Source organism: Seriola aureovittata, chromosome 17 (assembly GCF_021018895.1).
Source record: "Seriola aureovittata isolate HTS-2021-v1 ecotype China chromosome 17, ASM2101889v1, whole genome shotgun sequence".
In the NCBI taxonomy this organism is placed as follows: Eukaryota; Metazoa; Chordata; class Actinopteri; order Carangiformes; family Carangidae; genus Seriola; species Seriola aureovittata.
Window position 1 is genome coordinate 22,596,485 of NC_079380.1, and position 11,832 is coordinate 22,608,316.

At 43.0% G+C, this 11,832-nt stretch overlaps 2 protein-coding genes across 3 annotated transcripts; both read right to left on the reverse strand.

Annotated features, from left to right (window-relative positions):
- Positions 1 to 1,038: 1,038 nt before the first annotated feature.
- Positions 1,039 to 4,474, reverse strand: polr2f (RNA polymerase II, I and III subunit F). Its single transcript, XM_056401363.1, has 5 exons — positions 4,320 to 4,474; positions 4,060 to 4,129; positions 3,819 to 3,949; positions 2,913 to 2,984; positions 1,039 to 2,783 (listed from the first exon to the last, which is right to left on the reverse strand). The coding sequence occupies exons 1-5, from the start codon at positions 4,337 to 4,339 to the stop codon at positions 2,693 to 2,695; spliced, it is 384 nt and encodes a 127-aa protein (XP_056257338.1). The 5' UTR covers positions 4,340 to 4,474; the 3' UTR covers positions 1,039 to 2,692.
- Positions 4,475 to 5,107: 633 nt separating this feature from the next.
- LOC130185097 (MICAL-like protein 1) lies at positions 5,108 to 11,334 on the reverse strand. 2 transcript variants are annotated; one of them, XM_056401347.1, is made up of 16 exons: positions 10,699 to 11,334; positions 10,201 to 10,249; positions 9,896 to 10,037; positions 9,602 to 9,687; positions 9,354 to 9,493; positions 8,919 to 9,070; positions 8,460 to 8,813; positions 8,022 to 8,067; positions 7,183 to 7,798; positions 6,955 to 7,077; positions 6,547 to 6,673; positions 6,346 to 6,436; positions 6,162 to 6,235; positions 5,759 to 5,873; positions 5,616 to 5,662; positions 5,108 to 5,526 (listed from the first exon to the last, which is right to left on the reverse strand). In XM_056401347.1, exons 1-16 carry the CDS (start codon positions 10,860 to 10,862, stop codon positions 5,402 to 5,404), a joined length of 2,451 nt encoding a protein of 816 aa, XP_056257322.1. In that variant the 5' UTR covers positions 10,863 to 11,334; the 3' UTR covers positions 5,108 to 5,401. The 2 variants fall into 2 exon arrangements, with proteins under 2 accessions (XP_056257322.1, XP_056257321.1); XM_056401346.1 differs by having other exon boundaries at positions 8,460 to 9,070.
- Positions 11,335 to 11,832: the final 498 nt, after the last annotated feature.

Below are 11,832 nucleotides of genomic sequence, written 5' to 3' on the forward strand. Positions count from 1 at the left end.
AAAGGGACTCTCATACACTCTCTGCACATAGACCCCGCAACCCCCACTACCCTCCTCCTCCTCCTCCTCCTCCTCCTCCTCCTCCTCCTCCACACTCAACCCATCCACTTTTCAGGTTGGAACTGTAATGGGATTAAACCGTCAAAATATTAAGAAAGTTAACCAGAAAGCAGACGGAAGTAGAGTTAAATTCAATATTGCAAACAAAGTCGAAGCAGGTGTCAGAGCAGGAGATCTGGATGGAGAGCTGTTTGTTTCTCCAGCTCGTGTGATGTAGATCTCTCAGTTGATCTTATTCTCTTTAACCCGACAAGTTCATCTCAGTTAAAAAAATAAATAAATCGAGGAAACCGAGTTAAATAAATAATTAGTTTTAAGTTATGTTGGCTTTATATCTACTTAAGTTTATGTAAACGTTAGTTATGTTTACTTCATTTGTGAAGTTTTTCCAACTTAAAAATGGCAAGTAAAAGGAACCTGTTCTTTCTAAATGTTCTCATGTGGTTATTAACTTCACAAAGACACAATTAAACGATCCTGAGCTCAAATGTAAAAGTTGGACTCGTGTCGCACCAAATGTTACAAAGAGGCTCCAAAAAAATCACATTCAACATCCGAAGAATTGAATGTGATTTAAGACAATTCATTGTGTTGTAGGAATCTGCTAAAAAAAAAAGACAGATCAAAACCCAGTAATGGTTGTAAGATGACCACTGTTTTAAATCTGGAAGAACAGGAGAAGATTAATAAATATAAAAAGAGACAGACGGAACGTGTGGCTCGCCGTGATCGCACAGGACGAATAAATAAAGACAGACGAGTTAATCAAGAGAGGAATGAGCAAAAGCACAAGTCAGAAGATATGAGTCATACCCTCAGCTGGGGTGAGGGCGACCTGATGGTGGCCTCACTGTGGCTGGTGCTGGTGAGTGTCACATGTGCTGCTGCCCCCCCCCCCCGCCCCCCCCGCCCCATGAAAGGAGAGCAGCATCACCCCGAGGCGCTGTCTCCTCCAATCAGAAAGGCTCACAGATTAAGTCAGTTTTTTGTTTTTTACTTTCAGAAATCAAAAACACAACTGTGGCTACACACACACAGGAACAGACACCAGGACACACCAGCTTCCTGCTGATGGCATTTATAACATGTGTGAGGTGGATCCTCTCGGCTTTATTCTCACCACAGAGAAACATGCGGCTTCATCCTGCTGCATTTCTTATCATTTACCATGTCTTTACATTCATGCCACACACACACACACACACACACACACACACACACACACACACACACACACACACTTTATAATCCACCCATCCATCCACCAGAGGCTGGAGTATCATCACGCAGCTTCTTCTACAACAAAGCTCTTAATCTTCTCTTTCTCACAAACTTTCAGCTCCTTTCTTTTTTCCAGCGCTCACCGGGCTTCGTTCTGCCCGGGCAACAACCCGTTTCCCCCGCAACAATACGCAGACTGTTTGGCTGCTAAGTGCATGTGTGTGTTTGTCAGGCTTTCACACTAGTTATCAAAGACAGAGGGGAGAAATAAAAATCATAAAGTTCAGCTTTTATTTAAACTATCAGGAGTGAGTCTTTTAAGCCGATTGCCATTGTTGCAGCAGGATGGATTGATTGTGGGACTTTCCCCCTCACTTGTAATATAATTTTTGCAGTTTGCTTTGACAGATGCATCAGAAATGCAGTTTTTGTAAGAAATCTCACCTGTAGAAATCACGATATTCACCTGGTATTCAGCATAAACAGAGTCACCTGTAGGGCGGCTGTTGTTGCATGTAGATGACTAAGAGGATATTGAGTCAATAGCATTAAACAGTCAATACAAAAACCCCAAATCTCAAACAGTTAATGCAAAAACTAAAGACTGAGTTTTAATAAGCTGCTGCTAACCTCAGGCTTTTGCACTGTGTTGTAGAGAGTTTATTTTTCTCAATGGAAGAATTATTTAATTACTTCTGAGGCTGAAATGTGATTTAGCAGAATCATCAGTATCATATAATGTTGGTTCAGGGGCAACTAAATAACAAGCTTGCAGTTATTTCCCATTTGTTCAGGTGTAAGTGGCTTATTGCACGATTAAACACAGATATTAACAACCCAGAGTCTAACTTCAAAAGTCATTACAAACCTCTGTGAGCGTGAGTTTCAGTAACATGAATGAGATGTGCTTGTTCATACAAAAGAGTTTATTCTAAACTATAAAACAGTTACTTTACATTAATCACCTCTGTCCTTCAAAACAACAGATGGAATAATTTCAACACAGGATTATTTTGTAAAAAAAAAAAAAAAAATAGTGTAAATGTTTGCCTTAAGTTACATTTCCCCCTTGTGGTTGTTTGTGATAATGCAGCTGTTAAAATAGGAAGTACGGTAGATAATAAGTCTAAATTTCACTTTAGTTAAATTCACGGTTATCCAGACGAAGGATCATCAACATAAAAGATTTTCACGGTTCTCTGAGTGTCTGTTTGGAACATTTCATGTGTTCATATTTCACCAGCTCTCACAGTCACCTGACCATTTTGTGTTTCAGGTGAAGGTAGGAGCAGGTGGGTGATGACGCCGTCGGACTAAGGACTCCCCCGGGTTTGTGCAGCTGACTGACCTGGTACGACGGAGAGTGTGAAACAGCACAGACTGTTGTGTCAGTGCAGACTGGATCATTTGTTTAATCAGTTATGATGAGCTCGTCACAACCCCAGTCCTCATAGCTGCCATCAGGAAGGTACCTGCGGATGATGATGGGGATCTTTCTGCTCCTGTTGGAGGAGACGAGCGAAGGTCACGGTAAAACACTGGGAAATACATAGAAACTCAACATCCTCTTCAAATAACGAAAATAAAATAAAGCATAACAGATCATTTCAAACATAAAAATGATTACTTACTTGAGCTCTTTCATAGCTATTTGCAAGGGGTCTGTTTCTCCCTCCAGCTCCACCATGACCGGAGCGCACATCCTGAAGAAAACAAGCCAGCAGATAGACAGGAGTGGTAAATACTAAATGATATATGTAAGCGGCTACTTCATAAAGCTCCATTTTTCCTGGTAATTTAAGCTGAATGATACTGATGCACTCAAATGTCACTTTTGACAAAACAGCTCAGAATGTGTATATATATACACATTCTGAGCTGTTTTGTCTGTACTGTACATATATACAGTATATATATATATATATATATACACTGTATATATGTACAGTACAGATTAAATGTTAGAGATGCTTATCTGTGGTTTTACAAGAAATGAACACAGGAGACATTTTTAAGGAATTGTAGGTGATAATTGTAGGTGAATGTGATGATGCAGTGACAACTCGTTTCCCTCAGGTGCTGCTTCTTACACCTGTATGTATAATTTCCAAACAGTAATAACCCAGAAAACAACTCTGTCCTCACATAGGGCACTTCCCCTTCTGTGATACACGTCTATAATACAGTGAAGGCAGGAGTGTAAACGAGTGTGTACAGAGTCAAACATCAGGACAGTGTGGACACACCGCCCACAGCAGTGTGTCGGTTCACACATAGGGCTGAACAATTGATCGAAATATAATTTTAATAGCAATATGGCCCAGAGCAACATCCAAATCTCAGGATCTACTTTTTTACTCTAAAGAGACGCTCCACGCTAAAAATCATATTCTCCAGATGTGCCAAAATCTGTTGGTACAAGACGCAACAAAAGTCACATCATGTCATTATGTTTTTTCAGTGAAAATTAAATGCAAAAAAAAGATAATTCCAACTGAAATCACACATATGATTTTATTCTACATATCATTACTCACGCTATCTGCAGAGCTCGTGTCCCCAGCACTCTGGCTCTCTCGTATTTGGTCATGTATGGTGTTGTGATCCTCTTCTGATTTGCCTGCTGACCCTCTCCCGCCGGCAGGATCTGCACGTTCTCCTGATCTTCCTGCTCACGCGAGCAAAGTAAACAAGGTTTGGACTCGTTGAATATTAACCAAATAGAAACCATAGAAAACCGGTGGGAAAACGCTAACAAGATAAAAACGCTGAACTTACATCTTCCACGTTTTCAAGGTCATCTAATCCCTCGTCCTCCTCGGCATCATCAAAATCTCCATCATCGAAGCTACAAATGAGACAAAATACAGTTATGACGTAGACCACACATCCAGAGAAAGTTTAGAAAAGGGCAGTTCTGCTAGCTAACTGGCTAAACGTTAGCTAACTGGCTAAACGTTAGCTAGCTGTAACGTTAGCCCACGTTGTTTAAATACGCGGCTTAATAAAACGCGTTAAATCAGAGCGTCGTTACTTACTTGTCTTCGTTGTCGGACATGTTTTATTTTGAAGCCCCTATCTGCCCCCTGTGAATTATTACTAGTGAAAATGTTCTAACACACTTTTTGTTGTCAACATGAACCCACATGAGCGCGATGGCCTTCCGACTTCCGGCCGCTCGGTGTGTTGGAAAATATTCCGGGTGGCGGAACATTTGTGTTTCGTTCCGCTTATTTTCGAAAACGTGTCAGGAAAATATTAAAACTGGCATTTTTTGGTGGAAGTTAATAAATGTATTTGTCTCTTTCATGCTGGTGGGGATTAGACAGCCGATTGTTCCACCCTCTTACATCCTATTACTTATATTGGGTTACAAACTTGTGGACACACTTGCTTACAGTTGGTAAATCAACTAATCCTCTTTGTTAACCATCAGTAATGTGTAGATATTTTTCTCCATATCCTCACAGTATTTAGAAAGGAACACAGCCCTCAAGATTTCAAACGAATTTCTGAAAAGCTTGTTTAGTCCCAGAACAGGAAAAGTCCTCCCCAGGATTAACTCTTTTTCTTCTGCATCTGCTTTCATCACTTAAAGAGCGAAAAACAACTAAACCGATAATGGAAATAATATCTACATTGATAAATGTGCAAGGAGAAATATATGTTCATCAAACAACTCAAGACGAGTTGGTGTTACCCGACTGTTTTGAGTGAATTTAAATGCACTTTTTCAGCACAGTAGATAACTGACATCTCAAAAAACTGGTTGAAACAAAAGCTGGTTAATCATAAAATACACACTTCTCTCCACAGACAAGACATCAAACTTTCACAAATAAATATTTATTGCATACTTCAACTAAATCAAGTATGTAATAAAATGAGGAAACATAAATACTGGTTGCATATAGCAGATATGGCAAGTAAAGATGAACAAGGAAGAGAACATAACATGGAATCATTTGCACAGACACGTCTTCATCAACTAATCTTTCATATGACGATCATCTTCTGTGGTAAAAGAAATATCAACACTTTTATCATCTAAAAGGTACAAATGAGTTTGTTGTCTACGAGAGTTTCGTGTCTGTAACATTTCTACAGTCGCGACGGTGCGTCAGCTCTTTTTGTCCGAGGAGTCTTTGCTGCTCTCGGCTTTATGGTTCAGCAGCTTAAAAACTTTTGTGGGCTTGAACTTTCCTTTTGACTTCTTGAGCTCTTTTAGTTCCTCTTTCTGGAACTCTGAGGAGAAAAAACACAATTAATTATCATTTTTAAAACATTTCAGTAAGACACACAACATGAGAAACATTTTGAAGTTATTTTCTCACCTTTATTCTTCAGCGAAGCTTCCCAGAGCTCATCCTCCTCTCTTTCCCTGATCAGAAAAAACAAAGTTCAATTTCAACTTTCCAACATAATAAATCTATGAATGTGAAGGCACCGTGCATTGTATTGTTTCTTTCCTTCGCACCTCTGCCTGTCCTGATCCAAGCTGCTGACGATCTGGTTCCTCTGTTCGATGATGGCGACCAGCTCGTCCATCAGCTTCTGCTCTCGACCTCGATCCTCCTGACTCCAGTCGCTCTCTGAATGTGCAGACGACGGTGTTTAACATTTAATAAGAAGAACCAAAACAAAGAACTCCTTTCCACTGCATCCACATTCAAGAGCCTGTACGCAGCGAGGTCTCCGGGCAGAAGGCAGAACTCACAGAACAGGACAATAGTAATAATAATAAACCTCTGCTTTGCTGCACCTTGCAGAAAAAAAGCTACGGTTAGCAGTTAAACTAGAAATATTGGACCTATTAATGATTTAATTATATGTTCAAGGAAAAGTACGCTGACAAAAGTGACACACAGGATCGTACAGACCAGGTTTATTAAGGAGACATCGCAGCTCATACTCCACATCTGCCTGTCTCTCCTCTAACTTCTTCTGCTTTGTCCTGGGAAAATACACAAAAATAAAAAAAATCATGAAATTTCGCTTCCTAATTTTTAAATAATGGCATATATAACACATTATCAGAGCAAAGAGCCTGTCTCGTTCACTTACAGGTGAACCAGCTCCGTATCTCTGCGCACCAGAACGTGTCTCTCGTGGATAAGAGAGAACCACTCCATCAGCATTCGTTCCTCGTCTTTAGCTGAAATAAAAAAGGACGTGAAAGCAGAGACAAAGACATCCCTGCTGCGATGACACTGACGACACTGACGACACTGAGCAATTCTGCGGCGGTAAATTTATCCGATGTACCGTTCTTGCAGTCTCTCAGATGTCTTTCCAGTTCCACTCCTCTTTGTTCCAGCGCCTCCAGATGTTTATCCAGTTCTCCCATCTCTGTCTGCAGGTCTTCTGTAGAAACATGTTGGTCTGTCTGCACCTGTCAGCGACGCACAGAACCACGTACAGATTTATTTACACCAGAACAATTTACATATAACCACTAATGACTAAACCTGAGACACGATGGCAGCTAAAATAATCAGTGTAGACAAAAATAATGAAATAATAATCCTTCTATGGAGGCTGAAGATGAAGGAAGCAAAACTTCAGATTGTGTTTTTATGGGGCAGCAATGTGCCAATTTGTATTTAGAACAATAAAAATATAAATTAGTAAAAACATGTATCGCCTGTTGAGGTTTAAAGTCAGCCATTGTACCTTCCTCTTGATGAGTGGGAAGCCATGTCCCGGGGCAGGAGCCCGTCTCGATGGGAGGTCCTGGAAAGTCTTTGATTTGGGTATTGCAGGTTTTCGATCAAAGGGATTCTCTTTGCAGGCCGGCTGAAAACATGGAAAGAAAATTGTGGGTGTTTTACTGCAGCGATAAAAAGAATGTGTTCATGTTAGATTTCATTATTATTAATTAGCCTTAAACTCTGGTCATACCTTACTTTGGCATGATGTGACAGACTCATGTGCCTCTGTTACACCAACAGGCACTGAGGACCTTTGAGAGTGGACACATGTGATAACCGGCACAGAAAGACTCTTGGGTAAAAAGCGACCTGCAGCCGCTTCAGTCACATCTGGCTGTGAGACACCTGTGCTTCCATTTTCATCCAGAGCCTGCGAATCCATTTGACTTGTGTTTGCAGCCGGTTCACTGGAAGCACCCCTTCCCTCTGCCGGGTCACGTCCTGCAGCTCCACCCGCCTCAGTCACATCTGCTCTGTTTGCTTCACTGGGTGTATCCAGTGGTTTTACATTATTGTCCTCAGATTTAATGGCAGCAGCCTCCGAGCGACCGCCACCGTCCTCCGAGGACTCAGTTTGGTCCGCAGACTTCTCCGCCTGAGTGTCCTCATCCACATCCTCTGCAAATGGATTGGGAGGGGCTACTTTTGGTCTGTACCAGGACCCCCGCAGGTTGGAGAGAGATTTGGATCGAGGAGTGGGCACCGGGGCCGGGGCGGGAGGCAGCTGCGTCCAGGGCCCGGGATGGACGATGGCCATCCACGGGTGGTTGGTTTTCACTTTAGGGCTGCCAGCGGTCGGGCTGGTGCTGCAGGGAGAGAGACAAGAGGTGGTGTTAGAGGTGACTTCACGAGTGAGGACGGACTTCTGAGGAAAGCAGAAATTATTATGTTGTTATGCATCTGTGATATATTACAAAATAAAACACATTTTAAAAAAAGAAACGTGTGATAATATATGATATTGCTAGATGTGAAATACAGAGGAGACCTGCACGGCAAAGAAAAGACAGACTCTTTGTGTGCACTTACATGTGAGATGAACTGAGGGCAGATTTACTTTGGTTGGTCGATTTGCCTGCAGAGAGAGAGAGAGAGAGAGAGAGAGAGAGAGAGAGAGAGAGAGAGAGAGAGAGAGAGAGAGAGAGAGAGAGAGAGAGAGAGAGAGAGAGAAGCAAGAATGGCTTCAGTCATTTATTTCACTTTGTCATGAAAGAGAGGAGACGTACATGATACAGACAGTACTGAAAACAACTAGACAGACAGACAGACAGACAGACAGACAGACATACAGACAGACAGACAGACAGACAGACAGACAGACAGACAGACAGACAGACAGACAGACAGACAGACAGACATATAGACAGACAGACAGACACATAGACAGACAGACAGACAGACAGACAGACAGACAGATAGACAGACAGACAGACAGATAAACAGATGCAGTAAAATGTGCGTATTTACCTGCAGCAGGTGAGCCGTTAGCTGCGTGGGTAGTTTTGACCCTGGGTGCAGGGACAGGGACCACAGGGGAGTCGAACATTCTCCTGGGTGCTGGGACGGGCTGAGCACTTCCTTCTGTCGACCGCACACACGGCGAGGAGAGCTCAGACGGCGGATGAGTCTCCGTCGCTTCCTTCTTGTCGTCTGACAGGACGGGCGCAGACCCAGCTTTCCCAGCTCCTGCGACTGTCCCGTCTTTAACGCTGGGCTGAGGAGGAGAAGGAGGCGCTGGCTTCTTCGCCGTGCTCTTCAGTGTGACAGTTGACTCGTTGTTTTCTCTGCTCCTCACCCGCCTCTCTCCCCCCTCCATCTCTGCTGTTTGACAAACCTGTCTGTCCTGTGACTCTGTTTTCTTAGTGTAATGAGGGACGCTGCTGATGGCCAATCCACCGAGAGATAAATAACCTGTCTGAAACTTACATTGTGGACGACTGTCAGTAGATCCAGTTTGTTGCCGGAGGTCAACACGAGAACTTTGACTGTCTGTTAAATGGTGAGCGCAGATCAACGAGCCGGCATCACTTCCCTGTGTGTACGACTCTGGTAAGAGAGTGCTGTGACACACTTTGCACCTGAAGGACAAAAAAATCCAACCATTTAAAAATATAAAACAAAACAAAAAAGTCATTTTCTCGATCTGTGTGGCCGAGTGCAGATAGATATCATATGTCATATATAATCATATGTGAGCAGGGAGGTCAAACATGTGGTCACTTGAAACACATTAGAGACGCATTCCTGTGTGTGAGCTGCAGTCTGTCTCAGCCAGGTCTAGACGGCCTGGACGTGTCTGGATCCACACGCTAAGAGAAGCAGAAGAAGAAGCTGCTGTTGCCGTGTGAACGGTGCCGTTACCTGAAACAGCTTCGATGGTAGATCTTTCCGTCGACCAAATGTCTCTGTATGAGGTGGACGGGTTTGAAACACAGATTACAAACCGCCCGCGGCCTTGTGTTGGATAAATGACGGCCACCGGTTTCCAGATGAGTGGCGCTCTGAAAAGAGAAGAGAAACTCTCAGCTGAGAGCTGTTAATCCAGCAGCTTGAGACGACAACGAGCAATGTGAAAACAGGCACGTGTGTGTTACAATGACTGTGTTTACCTTCAGGACTTTCAGACCATCGGGGGATGAGATCTTGGTGAGATTGTTTAAGACAGCGACGTGTGATGACCTCAGACTGGCAGGACCTGCCGCAAAGTCAAGAGAAGTCATGCAAAGTGAAGCGCAGACTTCATGTTGGAAAAATGTGCTGTGTTCATTTTAATAGAGGAAGGGTGAATGCAAAGAGCCCAGATACAATCATAAGGGAAGTGGAGATAGTGGATACACCTCTTCTGACTCGCTGCAAGAAACTGAATAAAAGCATCTGATAATTGGCTGTAACACACCACGCACCATGATTCTTCCTGTTGAAGAAAAAGTGGTAATGTGAAAGGTAGGTGATGACGCTCAGACAGTCGGGCACCTTGGTGGAAACCATTTCCTTTGGGTCCAGCAATGCAGGGATGCCCAGCTTTGCTTCTGCAACCTCAAAAGCCTGCAGATCAGGAAACAGAAGCACAGAGCGAAGGTAGATGACTGTGAAAACGTGTCAGTGTCTTCTGCGGTAGTAATGATGGATAAATACCAAACACAGAAATGAAAGAGACATGCTCGCATTGTGGCTTATGTGTGCAGAACACGAGAGTGAAATGACTCACCAGTTTGTTATTGTGATAGACATTATCTTTGGAGAGGGAGCTAAAATCACTGGAGGAAAATGGAGAGATCGATTAAATGCCGATGAAAAGACAAAGTAACAATCAAAACAAAACAGTTGTCCAGGTGCAGCTCATGATCAGAGATTACTGTGAGATGACCCTGGTTCAACCGCTGACTGTAAAAGGTAAAAAAAAACTGACTAATCCCATTTAATGAGACAAGAAAAGGTTGACAGAGATTAAGAAAAGGAGAGATTAGTCCAAGACAGAGTACAACAGGTCCAGATTACACAGCATGGTGGTCACAGTCAAGAAGACTTTTAAATCTCAGGGCAGGACAACAAAAACAGACAATGACAAACACTTACACTGTGAGAAAATGTCCAAATAATGTAACACACCTGTAGCTACTGAGAAAATAACACACCTGACTGTGCTTGTGTACCTGGCTGAGCAGGATGAGGTTGCACAGGTCTAAGAAACCACGGGATTACTTACATCAAGTCAGGCCGGTGTTTATGGATGATGGCGCAAAATGCAAGTCCATCTCTGAATGAGGTCGACATGTTCTTTATGTCCACCTCGGGGTAACCGACGCATGTGTCGCGGCACCACTCTCGCAGAGCCCTCGGTGATGCCATTGCGTGTGTGGGATTAGACATGTGGGCTGGGTGAACATGGCACTTAATGAGTTAGAGGAGATCAAATAAAAGGAAAGGCAAGGTTTGGTTTTGTGGAGAAAACAGGAAACGAGCATCTACTACACTGCATAGCAACTACTTTTTTTTTTGTTATTGAGAGACCTGCAGCCAAACGTGTGCGTCGCGTTGGTGAAAGCAACAGGAAGGAAGTGGTGTTCTTCGCCTTGTTATGTTGCTGTTTCAGATCAACACAAAGTTATCCGTGCACGTAAAGCGGTTTAACACTGCTTCACTGCTTCCAGACACAACTTCAGTCTCAAACGGTTCCGCTCAGTCACGACAAACACAGTGTCACTGTTCACCACAAACCACCACCGAGCTCCTTGAACGTGCTCAGCTGTCGTCCAAACATCTGCAGCGCCTCGAGGACTTCTGGTCAACTTGTTAGAAAAGGTTGTAAATTTCAATCTCGTCCCGTTACTTGCAGCAGTGCTCCTTGTTGTGCTCCACAGTCAGTAACATGAACAATAGCTGCCACTGGAGGGCGACACAGAGCTGGTGCTTCTCTATAATTAGGAAGGGGGGGGGGGGGGTTCTGGTGACAAGCAGACATGACAGACTTACTGTGTTACAGATAAATATATAATCAAAACCTAGATGCATTACAGCTTCATTAAAATGCTTCAATCCTTCCCCCACTCCTATTTTGATCACTTGATTTGTTTTGTGAGCATATTCATTTTATTGGCTACAACACTCTTTGTAATATTATCCATCTTAATTTCAGGCAGTTTCTTAGTCATCTGTAAAGTAAGCCATTTTAAAAGCCACGTCCGGTCAAGTTGAATAAAACATTAATTGGCAAACTATAGCAGCATTAACACGTCGAGTAGACTCGAGAAAAAACTCCACATGTTTGGGGCTAACACTAAAGTAGCGGTACTTTGCCTCTAATTTATTTATTTATACTGATGGCCACACCGACTAAATG